The following is an 18360-nucleotide window of genomic DNA, read 5'->3' as shown; positions in this document are numbered from 1 at the left end:
ACATCAAGAGGTTTGTTGACGAATTTTTCATGGTTTGCTTGTAGGTGTCGACGAAGTTTTGCTTCCTTCAAAGAGCTGTCTGCTAAGACTTTTAAGCACAACACACACTGTGGCTTAACTTCACCATTTACCTCGACCGAAGTAAATCCAAGCGTCAAGTAATCACCATTATATGCAAACACCTGCTTTCGTTTTGCCATGACTAGATATTACATTAAGTTGTTAAATATTTTAACTTTTCGCCACCAACAATGCCTAATCTGGCTTCCTATGCACAGACATTTGCGAGCATAACCTGGTGTGACGTGCGCAGGTGAAATCGCATTGCGGGAGAAGGAAAGAAACAAAAAAGGCGCTGACACTTGGGAACTTCTTTTAGAAAAGAGAAAAAAAGATGGTGATTCGCGCGCCAGGAGTTGGAAGAAGGAGAAGAGAACAAAAGAATTAAGGAATTGGATTGCCACCAGCGTAACAAGAGAAATAAGCAAGGCTCTTTATCACACTATTCTAAATTACCAACAAACGGATGTTGTAATTACCAAAATTATCCAACACACCAAGGTATCTCTTGCGACCCCAACTTTCTGAGGCGAAAAGCCGTCGCGAAAATTATGACCTATGCCTAAATATATATGGTAAATTAATGGGCTTGCGGACTCACAAAAATCTTACGCGGACTCAAACGAGTCTGCGGACTCGGGGTTGAGAAACACTGGTGTAAAGCAATATCATAGCTTTGCAACCTTAATGTTGTTCAATACAAGCAAATCGTTGTCGTTCTTATCTAGCCATCATAAAGTGAACAAAGGCGCGCCATTGATTGTGTTAATAGGGATTTGATTTGACTGATTATTTATTTATATTTGTTTTGTGAAGTAAAAATGTGTCATTCTCGCTTAAATCCTTTGCTTAATGCACATGTGATTACTGATTACTTTTTATGTGTTAGAGTTAGATTACTGCAAGGTCTTGCCGTCGCCCCTAGTCAAGCGACGGTTGGTTTTGTTACATTGTGTGCATTTATTTAATTAAAAAACGAATAAACTTCTCTCTTTCTGATGATTAGAGCGAGACCTATGCGTTAGCGCTTTGATCATAGAGCACATTGTTCACATCATAGAGCACATTGTTTGCAAAAGGTGTTTTTCGTGACCGGCGTGAAGCTGGTTAGTGGTTACCTGTCCCTGGATACTTACACAAAATGGGTAAATATTTTTAGTTAAAGAATAATTAGATAAATTAGTAATTATGTAACTTGTATAATCATCTCCATCTGCAAACAAAAAGCTGAAGAAAAAACCACCTGACAGTTAACCAAATTTATGTTTTGGATGAGTAACCATGTCACCTACAAAATTTAAATTTTTAATATTTCTACAAATATCTTAACACACTTTAACGTTTTTACATTTTAAATGTTTTATACGTTTATGATACGTTTGTCGTGCACTCACGTGCACGCGTATGCTTATTGCGTTCCTGCGCTAGAGACGTTACGTAGTGTAGGTAACGTAACGTGCTTTTGTGTATGCCCAAGAGCATTCGCAATGCACGCCAGACTGTATGCTGCTGATAGATGCGTATATTTTTATCTCAAACACGTGTTTAGTTTTGGTTGCATGACTCGCTTATTCGTGTCACGTATAAAATTGTTTTAGGTAATATTATTGTACTACGTTTAGATAATTTACCTTCTAGTTAATAAATTGATTTGAAGAAATCACAGCTTCTAGAGTAACACACCATTGAGCTTGCCTATTTAGCTATCAGGCTCGCTAAAAATAACTTGTAATGACAATACTTGCCTGATTTGCTACTAAGTGTAAATTACTCGAATCTAAAGCTATGTATAATATTCTTGTACCGGCTTGTTAGCGGGTTAGGCCTGCTAGGTTGAAGAAAAACGCGAACAATGTCGACAAGTGTGTTGCTATGCGACGTGCGAAACCAAAGTTCCGCATGTCGACTAGCTCGAGTCATAATAACTAACGACACCACTTTATATTAATTTGTTTGCTGTCCTCAAACAATTGATATCAAATACCAGCTTCACCTCAATTCATTACTGGGTCTCATAAGACCGGAGTCAAACGTTAAGCATGGAAGTACAAAGAACAGGTGATTTTGGACAAGAGCTACATGGGCAAAGTTGGTGGAAATATGGTGCAATGAATAGGACAAGTGAAACGTTATCAAGACGACTGATACATGATGTTGTGATTCACCAAGAAACGGTGGCTTAACATAAGTTAATTGAGTTTAATTATTCAAAATGTATCAACGTAGTATGTCGTCTAAAATCCACGCTTTAACAATCTTTAAATTGTGTACTGTTCATGCTGGCATGTTTACGTTCGCTTAACCATGCTGTGTAGAATAGGACGGAGCCAAATGAAACAGATTAGAACACTTCAGTCGTTAATAACAAGATCGGTTTCCACGTTACAGCACACCCAGAACTAAAACAGTACAAAGCGACGGCATGTCTTGAGTTTCTTTGACATTCTGGCATGCTCAGCATATATTTTGCTTGCACTTGAAGCGTAATTTTAGGTCACATGCTATGTCGCTACAAGCGTATGAAAAGAATTTGTTTCAGCTGAATCTTTTGTGAAATATCGATACCTGGTTGGTTTTACAGGTTTGCGTCGACAACGAACTTTATGTCCGTGTCCCATCATCAGAGGCGGACAGCAGAGGAAGTTGCATCGGATTGATAGATCAAGCCAAGGAGCTTGGAATAACGAAGGTGTTTGCGTGTCTGGACCGCAGCATGCGACAGAATTTTGTCAATTTAGTGAAAGAATATGAAAGCGAGGGATTCGAGTATTTTCAACATGAAACAAGTGTTTCACCGCAGCAGGATATATTCAATTTAATGGTGTTTGATTTGCAGCAGTAACATGGCTTAGTAACCATAAACAATCAAAGCTTTAAATGTTTTGTTATTGTACTTATTTGTTTTTTGCAATTCGATTCTTGTTTGCGTTTGGTGTCCCAATCAGTTATTGCTATCGAAAAGCCTACCCTAAACAGTGAACAGTACGCCGGCCTATGTAAAAGCAAGTAAATGCGTCACAACCGCAACTAAACTTGAATGGTAGCAATTATGAATGGGCAAGTCAAGGACAATGGCGAGCACGCAATCAAAAAAGGTACTCGCCTTGGCTTTATCGTCGCCATAATTTGCAAACTACTATAACGGTATATAGTCTTAGCTCAATTGATCAAGTGCTGATGAGCCAAATTCCCACCGAAACTTTTTGGTTGCTGTTACAAATATTTGAATATAGTTTCATTGTAAATAATAATAAAGACAACAGAAACACCTTAAAGCCAACTTAACTCTAAAAATTTTAATCACTTTCTAAACTTTGCCTACAAAAATAACTGTGGAAAAGGCCGAACAATTATGCGTTCACGAGCAAAATGACGTTACCAAGCGTTTATTCCCATACATAGCCTTCAAAACGTGTGAGTGTCACAAAAATGTGTGTTTTTAGTATAGCTCTAAGTTATATGAATATTTTAGTACGATATTAAAAATTTGCGTTTAAGATACTTCGTGCATGTGGTTATTTGTTTGTCTTGCACTTTTACACTCGAATATTTGTTGCATGCCAGTCGTGTATCTGTGGTATACATTGCATCATCTTACTTTATTATCTTATCTTTTCCCATCAACAGCCTAGCTGTTGGTTGGCCATAAGTTGGCCCATTTGGTGGACAGGGAAAATTGTGTAGAAAAATGTATTTGGATTCAAGAGTCAGGACCGATGAAAAACGATTCGATTAAGCGGATTGGCGTGTACTTTTCCAGTAAAGTTGTTAAAATGTTCTATTCAACTTCATGCCGTTGAGTTTTTTGCGCTTGTGCAAAACGGTGTAATTTAAATGTGGCAATTTTGTTATCAGATTTAGTTTAGCTTTTAGCATTTTTATATAGCAACACTGTTTATGTGGTACGCAGAATGCAGTTCAAAATAAATAATATACACGAAGTTTTTCCGGCTTTGATAATAATAATTTTATCATTTTGGCAACCTTAATTTTTATGTGTAGGCTACAACGTATAGTTCGTTTTTACTTCTACGAAATTCGACGTGTAAGTGACTTATATCAGAATTATGAATATTTCTCGGTCCTGTGCGTATTGTAAAAAAAAACTGTTTCCTGCATCTTTAGGGTAAAATAATCAACGAAACATTAATTGTAAGAAAATTAGGCAGGTATAGGTGGCTAAACACATCACACTTGGCCTCTTAAGTTGTATTACTCAATTGGTACAATTCTTTGCTGTTGACTAAATATAACAAATAATCAGTCAAAAAAGCACAGAAGTCCAACCAAGGATCTGTCTTTGATTGTCGCATGTAAACGAAACCGGGAATTTCCCTAATGCAGTACACAAAATTATTTTGGTTAATTTTTTTATACAGGCTGGCTATACCTGGTCGGGAATGAAGGAAAATAAAGTTTTATTTCGTATCTAATATTCACAGTCGCATAAAATAAATGCATATTGGGTTAAAATGACAAACAAGAAACAAATAAAACATTTTTTTCTGCAGCACGTCATGCCAAAAATAACCCCAGAGAATAAACTCCACGCATATTACGCCATGTTTCAAATACTTCGACGCTGAGTCAGTGTAAACCGGACTTCCCCCGACTCGAAACCAAACGCTGCCTCAAATTTCTCACTTCTTCCATCAAATTTCTTTCTTCTTCGTCCAATTGGCCGCGGTCACGGTCAAGTGACCCTGTCAAAACGAATGTGAAAACTGAACGCGGTTGTCTACTTTGTTGTCATCGCTTGTTAAAATTAAATTTAAATTGTTTTTCCCAAATAAAACACGTTTTACAGTAACTGTTGACACAACAAAAATTTAGCTCATGTGTAGATGATTATGTCATGTTCCAATGTTGTTCAAAAACTCTTCGTCTTACACTGGCTCGTGTCATCCAGGGCATCGGTGGCGTCCTGAATGATCATCCGGTTGCTAACTGCTGTCATCCGATCGGAGTCGGCCGTAAAACTTTGGTCTGCGAGGAAATGCGATTGCAAATGATAATTTAATCGAAGTTGAAAGAGTAATGATACAGTAGTTGTTCAAGTATGAGAAAACTATACATAAGTAACATATCGATCGTATGTAGACACACGAGTAGTTTTGTTGACAACATAATTCTATAGAAAGGTGATGAACATATGTTGATGCTTGCGACTGTTCGTAATCCACCTTAGAATGAAGCGATACTAAGTCCAAACTAACAAGAGCGTTCGTTAATAGGCCGACGACTCTGATGTAATTAATCAATAAAACGAACAACTAGTAACGACTTTAATCCAATTGAAGCAAAAAGTCACAAACAATTTATTGATGAAACGGAAGACAACTGATAATAATTCTAACTGAGGCAAAGTCCAAGATCTCACCATATTTCTGATGATCGTGTTCCTCTCTCAACCTCCTGATGTGAGCTTCAACTCTTTTCTCGCTATCTTCCAGCCTCTTCTTGCTCTCCTCCAGACTCCGATCTTCCAACATCTTTGCTCTCCTCGAATCTGCGTCATTCCTCATCATCTCCAGGCATCGAAGGCGCTCTCTGCTCTCGGCAAGCTCCTCATCCTGAAACGAGTCCCAAAGTAAAATCTTTAACGAAATGTCATGGACTACCAATATATTTGCGACCACCTGCGTCAGCACAATTTTTTCGTCTCACGCATTGACAACGAAAAATAAAATGAATGAATGGAGGATTAATAAAGATCAAGCATAGGAATTCATAAAAGAAAATCTTTGTTTATTTAAAGCGATGCAATCCTCTAAATGCAATTGCTATGCACGACTCATATGATTTATTTTCCACCAATTACATATCGTTTGTAAATCAACGGAAATCGGTTTATACATAACTGAATAAATATTCAACACGAAAACTCAACAAAAAAGACCGAATCGGCCAAACAAAGTGAACTAAAACAACATGAAGCGAAGCTACATTTCACCTTCTCAGCTTTCAATTCCTTCAATCTGTCGTGGATGTGCTTCTGCTGACGTAAATGGTCGATGTTCCTGGTCAGAGATCGAGCTAGATTTTTCTCCCGCTCGATGTCGCCATTTAGCAAGCGTGAGGTCACCGCCGTGCGCTGGTTTATGGCATTATGACGTAATTCGGCCCGGGCCAAGTCGGATTCAAGTTCCTGTGAAAAAAAATCACAAATTTCACGTCACTATTACAACTACCCTTTCAGGTGATATATCGTGATATCAGGGCTGACGTCACAAATTTCCTGCTGAGTTAAAATCGAAAGTTATTGCTTTCATCATACTCACTTTGGTCTTTGTGATATCAATCTCCTGCTCTTTCATCTTATCATGCATCCTCTCTTCAACTTGTTCCAGTCTGCGGCGGCGATCTATCTCGGCCCTGACGTCATCCTCGAGTTCGGCGTGATCACGTGCCATCTAGTGTCCAATTAGGAAAAAGTTTAATTGAAAATTTTGAAACTTTAAGTTAGTGGCGGTCACTCAAAGTCAATAGAGAACAAAATGGGATTAGATAACAGAAATGAGGTTTGTGCGAACAGTTTGTTGATCAGTTACAGACAAAACCAAACAAGCAAAACGTTGGCAAAATTATGAGATCCAAACAACCAAAGCTTGGGTTAGTTTTTACGAAAAGACAAAAATTTGCCTGTTGTTCTAAAGCTGCTCTGTGTGCTTCCAGTTCCAAGCCTTTAATTTCAACGTTTTCTACGGCGGCTGCGGCTTCCTCGTCGCGTAATAATGCCTATTATGAACAAACAGTAACTTAAAAGTGACGCAAGACGTAACAGTAACGTGAAAACGGTGACATAAGAAGGTTTAAGACTAAAAAGATGGAAGCGTTTTACTTTTCTGCGCAATTCTTCTTCCAGTCTGTTGACCTCGATTTGCTTCATGGTCTGCTGATGATCGACGAATCTCATCCTCGCCTTGTCAAGAAGTTGGAGCTCCCGGACTTTCAGTTCGCGCTTCATGGCCGCTAGTCTGCAGGAAATAGAGGAGTCAGGAGTAAGTCAGAGTTCGTTTCTGAGTAAAACTTGGGTTCGACAGGAAGTGATTTCACTCATCCATTTCACAAAGCTTTTCAATGGTCTTTAAAAGGTAAATTGCATTCCTAAATGAAAAGTACGTTAAAAGTTCGTCACATCGGTATTTTGTAATTATTCGTGGTGATATCGGTTTACTATTTGGTTGACATGATACTTATTCCGTCTAGATTTTTAGAACTCTGCATGACCTGCGATATTTTCGCAGATGCCTCTTAATCAGCGTAATAACTAGCTTCATGACATAACTAGTAAGAAACTGGAATAAAACCCGCTTAGAAAGGTTACAGGAAAAAAAATTGCAGGTTTTTTATCGCCCAACCTTGTTTTCATTAACATTTGCCGCCAATTTTACCAACTTCGAAAAAATAGCGTTAATTTAATTTACACGAGAGCTTGAACAATTTTGAAGATAAGAAAGTTTCATGAGGAAGACATTTACTTTTTTCTTTGCTCGACCAACTTTCTCTCTTCATCTACCAGGAGCTTCCTCCTCTGATCTTCTGATTCTTCCAGGATCTCCTTCCTCCTGTACCACGCCTCCTCGTGCAACTTCCGATCCTGCATCTGCTCCGCAAGCTCCTGGGCCACGTGCCTGCAAGATCAAAGGGAAGAACCATCATAAGAACAAAGAATGTTATGACGTCATAAAGACTATGCCAGACAACGTTAAAACTGTTAGTTAGACTGGGGACGATATTACGTGCTTTCATTATTACAAATAATTCCCAATTTGATTCGCCAAATAAAGTGTAGTAGCAATTTATTTTGTGGGTTGTGATATAAAATCAAAAAAATGAAGCCACATTTTTGAAGAAAGTGAGTTAATAGCAGGCAAAAAAAAACAGTAACTTAAAACAGTAACAGTAACTTGACACAATGTGGAAAAACAGTAACTTGACACAATGTGGAAAACAGTAACTTGACATAATGTGGAATAAACCACAATTCAAGCATTGCCCTAAACATCGCCAACAAACAACTTACTTTTCCCTCAAGTATTCCAGCTCGTCCTTCCTGATTCTTTCCCGTTCTTGAGCTTGGTAGTCGACAATGAACTTGGGGTACTTGTTAAAAATGGGGTAAGTATCGCTGACAGGGAGGGGTTCGAACCCAGACATCATTTTCTTGGGGTCGATGCTTTCCGGGGTACCCTCAGCCATCCTGTAAGCTTCATGAATTACTGCTTTGATGTCGATGGCATTCCGATGGTGATAGAAATACTGTCCATGTAAGGCAAGTTTCATTAAAATAAGATTAGTTTTGGTGTCTGTGCCACACAGAATAATAGATAGAAAAAGTTAATAAAGTTTTAAAGAAGTCCATCTTTATAACATCCATAAATTTAGGAAAGTAGACATTTTCACGCACACGTTTACTGACCTGGAAATCTTCCTTCTGTGTCGCTTTCATCAATGCAGAGTGGCAACATATGGAATACGCGACAACGCAATACAACAGGAAGCTCGGATGGTTGCTGAAGACATTGTCGAAAAGACAGAGCCACTCGTCTCGAGTTAAAACTTCTGACATTAAAGTTTGAAGTAGCGGCCAAGCGTAGATCTTAGAATACAAAGCACGGCGTTAGTATACAATGTTACAAACGGAACCATAGGTGGGCAGTACCGCGGTACTATAGAACAGAATTACTGTTCCGCGGTACTTTTCCAGTATCGATATCGGTACTGTCGGTACTTTTGAAAAAAAGTACCGAATTACGTTTTTTCAAGAAATTTCAGTCGGTCCCGGTACTCGGTACTTTTCACGTGATAATTTCAAAATTTCAAGTAAAATTGCAAACGATTATCGTCACATATATTTTGACCTGGAGTAACCTATACCAGGAGCATAATAACGGCAAACATTGCATTTGCAGCAGCATCTTTCACCCCAAAAGTACCGGTACTGAGTACCGAACTACTTGCTTAAAATAGTACCGAATACTGGAACTGTCAGTACATTTTTTATCAAGTACCGGTACTGTTACCGACGGTACTTTCAAAGTACTGACTGCCCACCTCTGAACGGAACAAATTTAGAAAATTCAACCGGCGCCGGAAATTAAGTCTTGACAGAAACAGGCCACAATTACGAAGAGTTCCGCATACCTCCACATGTACTACTCAATACAGTGTCTGTACATTTGTGCTTGTATGGTTGATTATGCATATACGCCATTAACGTTAACAGCCTCAATATCACTGTAGCTACCAATTAATCGACCAAATTATTATCTATACAAGTTCATCTATCCACTTACTTGGGTGGTTACTTCACATTTTATAAAATGTTGAAGAAGTTTCTTGTCGTGATGACACAGCACATTTTCCACCATGCTTAGAATATTAACTGGAGGGTTTGGGAAGAAATCAAACCAATGCTGACACCAGTTTGCTAGATTACAACCGAACAAAATGATGTTACAAAAAGTACTAAACGACAAATTAATACAAATAAAACAAAGTCACCGAATATTTCACAGTAGAATTCTGAATACGATTCCATTAAAGGCACAAAATTCTTAAATAAACTTACTTAAAACGGTGGCAATCATTTCGAAGCATAGTAAATGATTGTTGTGAAATAATTTGACAAATGGAAACGCGATAAGTGGAAGGTAGTCCAACTCTGAAAAGATGGCAGACCAGTGAGCCAAAACAGAAAGGGTGCTGTGGAAGAAAGAAGTCCAATCACCAAACTATTTCTATCGATCGTTATCGATTAAAATTGGTAAAAATCTCATTTTTGGCAGTTGGTAAAAACTTAATGTTAAATTCGATTTATCACCTGCGTAAAACCCGCATAAGCCGACCACTTTTTACAGGAAACTTTTCCTCAATGGCAGCGTAGGCAATGTGAGTCCCTTTGTTGGTGAGAGAACTGAACGCAGCTTGGTTCTCAGGAACCTGTAATATGCTCCGCCAGATGAACAAGCGATACTGTTCTGGATATTCTCCGAACCATTTCAAGATCCGCTGAAGTTTTACAAACGACAATCCATTTGGTAAAACTCCCTCTTCCTGAAAATAAAACACAACTACGTCAACAACTATTAACACAAAATCTAATTCATTTTTGAGTTGAACAAGTAGTCTATTGTATCATCACCATGGGTGTACAACTGAGCCAACTAGAAATCCAGCTGTACACCCATGGGAAGGGCTCAATGTTTCCAATTTGTAAATGTCAACAATAGAAATTGGGACTGGAATCATATTGTAATTGCAATATTTGACTAGCATAGGCATCGGTGATAATTTTGGAATTATCCCATTGCTAGTCTTTAGTGTTAAACCCTTCAAAATGAAAGCTAATGTTATATTCTGAATGATTTCGGACCGAATTAATTCAAGCTCCCGTTTAGTGTAAGTTTATGTTGGATTTCATTGTGTGACCTTAACTCTCAATTGATCAAGACTCAAAATAGATGCCAATGCAGACATGACGTTCAGTCTATTTGGTAAAACATTGTTCACTGCTTTCCGATGGGAAACTGACATAAAACAGTAAATTGCTGTATTCATGGAGGCCACGTTACAGCCTAAGACACAGCAGCAGAACTCACATATGACAAAACATATTTAAACTTTTTTGTTGTGTAATCTCAAGATAGATGGATGGTTATGTGTAGGAAATTCAGCAAAGTGTACACTGTCTTTTCAATCTTTATGGTCTGTTTTGTAAAAAATAATTTTACTACCTGATCAAAATTTGCATTTTTATGATACTGTGGATGTTTGTTTAAGGTGCTTTTGTGGACCGAACTGGTCTCTGAAAATTTTTACTTTTGCATTGACAATAACCAGTTGGTATGAAAATAAGCAGTTAGTCTTTAAAAATTTAAAAAAACAATGAATACCACAACAGTCTAACCTGCGTTACATCCTTTTCCTTCTGTAATCTTCGTGCTTTTATACGGCCAGTACTCATATTGCCATCTAATGGCCGTGTCGCATTTCGGGAACTATTTACAGTCGATTGCGACTTCTCTTGGGATTTGTTGGTAAGTGCTTTTCTTTTCCAGACATCCTTCACCACTTTAACAAGTGGACCAGGCGGCTTAAAAATAAAAGTGTTATATGTGACACTTATATGTGATACCTTCAACGATAAAGTAAGATTCAAATCTGGATATACAATACAGTATATCTTGTTAATTACTAATATATACAGTTATAAATATGCACATTAAGGCATGGTATACATCCAGCAATAGCATGCACACAAAATGTCAATGTACAATAAAAATAAATACACTTTAAAGTAATTCTACTTTAACAGAAGTGCATTTCGTGCATTTAAAATAATATTCGAATTCGTAACGCAGCTTCTAACAGGACTGGTACCATGTTTAGTTCTGGATACAGAGCCTTGATGCTGTAGATGATGAAACAGCCGGCTTCTGAATTTGCAACAAGATGGTCGCCACCCTCAGCACTGGCGCTCATGTTTGTTATTTTGTCGCCTTCAATCGTTGGTTCAAGTTCAAAAAGAACCCGGCATGACACGATGTCAACAAAGCGAGCGATTCCATCCTGACTAAGCACTCCTAGCACCTTTGAGCAAATAGGAATGGTCGGCAGATGTCAAAAAAGTGAAATCTCTAATTTGGCAAAACGGTAGTTTTACACAAAGTTATTGAAACATTTCAGCAAATAAAAATGTGAATGATTAAAGATACATAGTTATATACATATATATATTTGTGTGTAAACACACAAATGTTAGCATTGTTTGGTAATTGACAATATTACCTTGTTGGCACCTGCATCAAATCTATCAGACAAAAAGAGAAGTTGTTTCACAGACACCACTTCATTTGGCATCTTGATGACTTGCGTTAATTTGTGAGATTCAAGAGAATAAAGATGCAGAAGGTTTGACTTTCCCCCACAAACAAGGGTTTTACCATCCCTATATAGATTTCAACAAAGCATGTAACAAAACAGGAAAGTGTTCAAATACAGTTGGCTGAAAAAATTGAATGGAGAAAAAGCATGCAATTCTATCAATATTTCAAGTAAAGCAGTTACAAAAACAGAAAAGATCATAACAATATCTGCTGCTTGCATGACACAGAAATACTAAAAATGAAAAAGCCAAACTGTACATGCCTGCTTGCAGCGAATGCTTTGTAGCCAATCCCAAGTTGATCACCGAGTGAAAGCTTAAACTTTCCAACAAAATTATCGCTCTCCCAGGCGAAGATTGAGTCATCAGTGAAACAGGTTAGTATAGTATCAGTTCCAGGAAGGTAGAAAACCTACAGTTGCCACAGTTTAACATGAAATGATAATATATATATACAAAACAAATTCGATTCGATTTCACTTAAAGTTCCAAAAAACACATCAAATTAAAATATATGACAAAAATTATCGTGAGATTAATAGGCTCATGGTATGCCACCGTCAGTTGGACACCTGATAAAAGCGTTTCAACTTTAGCACAAGGCGATAACCTTGAAACCATTTCCTTACCTGTTGTATTGGGACTTCAACTCTTACGTTGAGCTTACGGATCCTTTCAAAAGTGTCAAGATTCCACAATTGAGCGGTATCTCGTGAGGTTGTAATGGCAAATCTGCCACTGCTGTGCACTGAGATGGAATGGACTGCTGATCCGTGACCACGCATCCAGCTCACCAATTCTTTGTTTTCTGAATTGAAAAGTTAGGATTGTGGATAATATTAAAATCGGGAAAATTGCAATCAAAAGCCTTTTCAGTTTCGATAATAATTAACAAAGCAAGTACTGAAGAGAGTAAAAACTAAAAAACCTAATATTAAAGATCTAATAATTGTAAACTTTAACTTTCGGAAATACAGTATGAGCAATTAATCCATTTTATCAACCATTTATCGCCAATTAAAATTCAGCCACTTAGGGTTTAAACAATAAAAAAAAAACTGAAACCAAATTCTTCACCTGTAGTGTAACATTTTATTGATGAATCAGCCAAACCAACTAAATATTCGTGCTTCCTTTTCAATCCGGACACAATAGCAGTGCATGACTGGCCACAACTTTGGACTTGAGAATACCTTGAAAAGAAAAATATTTAGCTTCACTTCAAACTTCACTGTCTCACAACAGAAAGCTGGTACAAGTTTACTAAAAAAAAATCGTGGCCATTGATGATGGAAGTTTTTCATTAATGCGACTAAATTGAAAAAGAAAGCGGATAAAACACAAACTGATACCCATAATAAATACTTTGGAAAGATTGACATATGAAAATAGGAAGTTTTCAAACATGCAATACATATATAAAATAGTTATTTATGCAAAGGCTGACAAATTACTGGAAATGAAGAAACTTGGTTTCTAATCATTTAGCAACATAAAAGCACAAATTTCAAATACAAGGCATGCGTGCAAGATGTTTTTTATGTTTTGACATCACAGCGATGGTATAGCTACATAATTATATATATCAGTTAATGTTTAGCGACATATAAACACAACTTTTAAGACATTTTATGTATTTCTAACTGAAGATTTAGTTATAGTTATTTAATTATATACAGTTTTGGTATGGTATGCTTCAGGTGTGTCGTAAGTTTGGGCATTTACAAAAGACTTTTATTATCACCAGTAAAATTTGACATGACCATCATATCAAGTTCTCCTCATTGCTGGTCTGGATATTCTAAATCAAAAATCTCTTACAAGACGTTCTTTGGGCAAAATGAACAAGAGACTTGGGTTTTTTATTTCATCGTTATATGTTATCATAACATGATGCAATGTGATCGCTATTATGTATACGCCATCGTCCACATATCTTTTACCGTCACATAATAGCTTAGTTTAAGGCAGAGGTCGGCAACCTGCGGCTCCGGAGCCGCATGCGGCTCTTTCAGCCCTCTGCTCTGGCTCCCTTGACTTACTTACTTACTTATTAGTTATTACTTAAAAAATGAACAACGCTCACGCCTAACAGATGAGAGCTTGCAGTCCCAGATGAAACTCAAAGTGTCATCTTATGAAGCTAATGTAGATGTGCTGTGCAGTGAAATTCAGAAGCTAATATCGCATTAGCTGGGTGGAATAAATGATTATTTGAAAGTGTTGTGTTTAATAGTCGGGTTTTGTTTGTTGAAATTACAAAATATTCGCATGTACAAAGCAAAAATTTTAAGAAATTCTGCATGAAGTGTAGGCTATAATTACCTTTTGTTTTAGTGGCCAACTCGACAGTTACATGTTATGGCTCCGAATAGGTCTTAATTTAAATAAACTTGGGAACATTGGCTCTTTTAATGCTAAAGGTTGCCGACCTCTGGTTTAAGGGAATGTAGAGGCATGATTTCCTTATGGCAATATGCTACTCATTACCTGATTCTTAGTGTTCATCTTTTAATGGATTTGTGAGCCTCAATATCGTGCCATCTTTTGGTCACAGAAATGGGATTCTGGTCCCTAGGATGAAGTTTCTTTTGTGCGGTTTTATTTGATTTCTCTTTAACTTTGCCACGTTTTCCTGTTCGTTAATTGTTTTTGAACATGTGTTTTATGGCGCAACAACTACAAAGGTTAGCATCATAACTTTTTCCTCGCACAGTTAATGGCAAAAAAATAAAAAATTACAATATTTTCAACATTTCCAGCAAGAAGTTTGGACTAACAAAATATTCAGTTATTATTTGCATAATTCATGTGGTGAAAAATTTTATATCATTGTTAAAAGTTCTAAAAGTTAAACACTATCCAGACTGGACAGTAGGTGATGTGAGTGGCCAGGACGTATGTTTTTTTAAATATTAACTGCAGATTACCCAGCAATAGTCAAAAACATCTATATGCCAGGGGTGTGTTTTAAAACGAAGGAGCAAAATTACATATGAAATTAAAATGAGCAGTTCACAAAACAGAGACAAAAATATACTATGTTATAACATCTAAGTGAGGTTAATAAGAAATTGTGAAAAAAAGTTTCAAACGCAAGATTTTTTCTGGTAAAATAGGCCTAGTGGGCACGTAAACATATTATTTACCGTAATGAAATGGTTTTTCCATAACAATTTTATTTACCTGTTTTTAGCTAAATCAAAGACAAAAATCCCACCCAAGTGATCAGCTGTTATAACTTTATTGCCAGAAAAATCAAATGTGGAATGAAGAAATCGACGATGTCTTCCAGTTTTCAAACCTTTTCCAGAATTCACCACAGTTACCACCACCCTGTCAAAAAGCAGATAGAGCTTAACTGTCAGCAGAGCATAAATTTTTTAAACAACTGAACAAACTAGCGGCTGACAGGCTATGATGTCGCAAGTTAAATGAATTAAAACACTCATCAATAGTACAATTTTAGTAGAATTTTCACAGTATTTTTTGTGTTGAGGTTCATAGAACTTCAACTAATTTTCTCCAAAATAGGCTGGAACCAAAGTAGGTTCATTTTAGAAAGTACATAACTTTAATTCAAAAACCTTACCCTTTTTCTGGAAGTGGTGAAGGCGCTCGATGCCATATTTTGCCAGACGGCTGACCTGTAATATCTCGTGTCTGCATTCGTGCGTTTATGTAACGATTCAGTTGAATTTCCGAATTTAAAACGAAAAGCACCACAACCAAATCAAAATTCTTCAAAACAAAGCTCATAAGTTAAAACGGTTCAAAGCAAGGCGCTGTTTTGGTAAAAAAAACTTAAATCAAGCGGTATTTGGAATGATTTTAAACTTTGATTTTTTTTCGGTTTGGGAAAGGATTTTGATTTCAATAAAAAATCAGAGATAAAGGATAGTAAAGCATCAGAAAAGCCTTATAATTACGACAAGCTAGTTTTTGTTTTGCTTACAAAAATCAGTTATTGGACTATAATGTGTTTTTTTAAATACAATCCGTTGCTTACATTTACGATATTTATTTGCTATACTTTGTGCGACTTGCATCTAGGGAGGAGCTTAAAACTATGAGCGCCTTATATTGGACGAATGACGGAAGTTAAATCCTATAGCCATCTACTATATAATACGGTACTGATTTAAAACAGTTTTTTTATCTGTTAAAGTAGATGGATCCGGATAAAATTAGATGTTAAACTAAAAATTTTAAGACAGCTGAAGGCTTGCTTTCAACGCAATATTATGTCGTGCCATTAAGTGTAAAGTATGCAAAGGATGACATGACAACGATCATTGATCGTGAACTGTTGAAAGCGTGTTTAACGAAAGGGATTGGCAGCAAGTAGATTACCCCATGGTGTATTAGCATATTAGAAATTGTTTGAATAACACAAAGAGGATTACCTTTGATGGTTTCAAAGTGTTACTTTCAATTACGTCAAAACCTTTTGTCTAACATTGTCTGCCGCTTCAGTTGCATTCTCTTTAATAAAGTTAATTAGGCTGCGTAAACATCACAAAGTCCAGACTGAAAACAATACAATTAAAGTAAGGACCTTGATTGTCACGACAAACTGTTTTGAACAATATTAAACAACAACGTGTGCAATGACGTTTGGAAACCTGAGCGTGAGACGCAACGTGAAGGAATCACGCAGCGAAATAATTTTTTTGTAAGTATAATTACAGCCTGACCCAAGTAGAAAAAGTGTATCCGCTTTTTTTCGTATTTTGGACATATTTCGCAACTCACAAAATGCGAAACATATCAGTGAAATCGTTTTAAACTTAGTGTTTTTTGTTGATAAAAAGTGGTAGACCATGGTTGATACATCGTACCGTATGAAAATTTATATTTGAGTTTTTCCGAGTTAATGTTGTACAGGTTTGGTAAAGCACAAAGCTGGGTATACCGGTGGCAACTTAGAAATCGATATGGAGATGGGAAGAGAAAAAAGGCCTTCTTATAGGAACAAGGCATAAACACAAGCGCTCCTTCAACAACAAGTAAAAAAAGAAGCGTACGTTTATGCGGCGTACTAAAACACCTTACGTTACACGAGCTACTATTAGTTTGCCCATAGCGGAAATGACTTAGTTGAAACTCTGAAACATAGTGACGTAAACGAGCAGTATGAAGCGATATACTGTATGCAAGGTTACAGATGTGGCATGTTAGCCAGAGTGAGATTTAGGTATACTTTGACAATTGACACACATCAAACGAACGAAGTGATCGAAATACAATATCCTAAGTGCTTCGGTTTTTTCTTGTGTTGGCAAATCGGCAGCAAGGCGCGTACTCATTATAGACTTGTGACGCAATTTTAGGCTCAGAATTTTTTTACAAATTGTCTATTTCAACGTAAGCAGGTCACGCAGCCCGTTGTTAACATTAGGCAGTTCGGTTAGACGAGACTGGGTATGGAAAAAGTTTATTTAAGCTATTTAGGATTTATTGAAATTATCTTTAGATTTGAAGGAAGATTTAGGTTACTATGTGATAACATTTACCTTAGGACGGTTAGATTAACAAGAACCATGAAAAATAGTTTAGAACGTGCCATTTTTTCTGGTGAAATAGTGGCAGCCTATTTAGGGTACGTACAGTCATCGCAAGCATTCATTGCGTTGCTTGTTGATTTTATGGACGAAATCAGTATAGGCTACGTTGGCTACCAACTAATATTGAACAATTGATAAAATACTGTCAACAAGTTGTAGGTAAGACTGCAAACCGTAACTACTTCGATCACTTTTAAGGGCTAGAGCGCCGGGAATTGCGGTTTATTAAGATTGGTTCTCTATTGTTGGTTGCCCTTTTCACCACGACTGCTGCAATAACGGCTTACGTAGGACCGAAAACGTTCTAATAGATGCGTTTGTTTGTCCTTTCGCAATGTTCATCTCGCTTGCTTTTGTTGCAAAAATGAAAACTTGTTTGCAGAGCGAGAAATATTGTCTTCTGATATTGCAAAGTTTTAAATTCTGGCTTGTTTCTTTAGTTGAGGGTGAAGTCATTAAGTAATAAAAGACTTCACTCTTCGTGATTTTCCGCTAACCAATTAAAATAGAATCATTAAAAACAATATGCATTGGATTGGTTTAGGTAGTGAAATTCTAAGAAAACTGATAACTTACAACATTGGCAAAGCAGTCAGTGATGCAACTTGGTTTATTATGATGGCAAACATAAGCCTATTTCATTTGTATTTGATGAAAATATCTTGATTGTTGAAAGCCGTCAAACTTCAGCCATTTATATGTCTTTATAGCACAGTATGCCATTACATTTACAACGGATATTTTCACAGCGGGTAGTGTGCGGCAGGTATGATAGACGCTTACTATAATGACGTGATTACAGTCTGTCGTAAGTTAGGATATCGCATGGGATACAACTTAATC

General features: G+C 36.9%; 2 protein-coding genes across 2 annotated transcripts; one reads left to right on the top strand and one right to left on the bottom strand.

Annotated features, from left to right (window-relative positions):
- Positions 1-1928: 1928 nt before the first annotated feature.
- On the top strand, positions 1929-3932 carry LOC143460143 (uncharacterized). The gene is made up of 2 exons (XM_076957543.1): positions 1929-2234; positions 2642-3932. Exons 1-2 carry the CDS (start codon positions 2100-2102, stop codon positions 2900-2902), a joined length of 396 nt encoding a protein of 131 aa, XP_076813658.1. The 5' UTR covers positions 1929-2099; the 3' UTR covers positions 2903-3932.
- Positions 3933-4461: 529 nt separating this feature from the next.
- LOC143460745 (TBC1 domain family member 31-like) lies at positions 4462-15697 on the bottom strand. The gene is made up of 21 exons (XM_076958357.1): positions 15543-15697; positions 15137-15286; positions 13028-13143; positions 12580-12758; positions 12214-12362; positions 11854-12013; positions 11446-11655; positions 10973-11158; positions 9887-10119; positions 9635-9768; positions 9360-9493; positions 8483-8662; positions 8087-8322; positions 7542-7694; positions 6902-7037; positions 6703-6798; positions 6342-6473; positions 6014-6208; positions 5441-5633; positions 4951-5046; positions 4462-4763 (listed from the first exon to the last, which is right to left on the bottom strand). Exons 1-21 carry the CDS (start codon positions 15617-15619, stop codon positions 4648-4650), a joined length of 3261 nt encoding a protein of 1086 aa, XP_076814472.1. The 5' UTR covers positions 15620-15697; the 3' UTR covers positions 4462-4647.
- Positions 15698-18360: the final 2663 nt, after the last annotated feature.

The sequence above is a fragment of the Clavelina lepadiformis genome, chromosome 5, assembly GCF_947623445.1.
Source record: "Clavelina lepadiformis chromosome 5, kaClaLepa1.1, whole genome shotgun sequence".
Taxonomy (NCBI): Eukaryota; Metazoa; Chordata; class Ascidiacea; order Aplousobranchia; family Clavelinidae; genus Clavelina; species Clavelina lepadiformis.
Note: the sequence above shows the minus strand (reverse complement) of the source record. Positions and strands in the feature narration are given on the sequence as shown.

Excerpts from the sequence above, each read along its gene's own strand:
- LOC143460143 (XM_076957543.1), top strand. The coding sequence starts at position 2,100 with ATGGAAGTACAAAGAACAGGTGATTTTGGACAAGAGCTACATGGGCAA. Across the intron at positions 2,235-2,641 it reads TTGTGATTCACCAAGAAACG|GTTTGCGTCGACAACGAACT; the intron begins GTGGCTTAACAT and ends TTGGTTTTACAG.
- LOC143460745 (XM_076958357.1), bottom strand. The coding sequence starts at position 15,619 with ATGCAGACACGAGATATTACAGGTCAGCCGTCTGGCAAAATATGGCAT. Across the intron at positions 9,769-9,886 it reads CTTATGCGGGTTTTACGCAG|CACCCTTTCTGTTTTGGCTC; the intron begins GTGATAAATCGA and ends TTTCTTCCACAG. Across the intron at positions 6,474-6,702 it reads GAGCAGCTTTAGAACAACAG|ATGGCACGTGATCACGCCGA; the intron begins GCAAATTTTTGT and ends ATTGGACACTAG.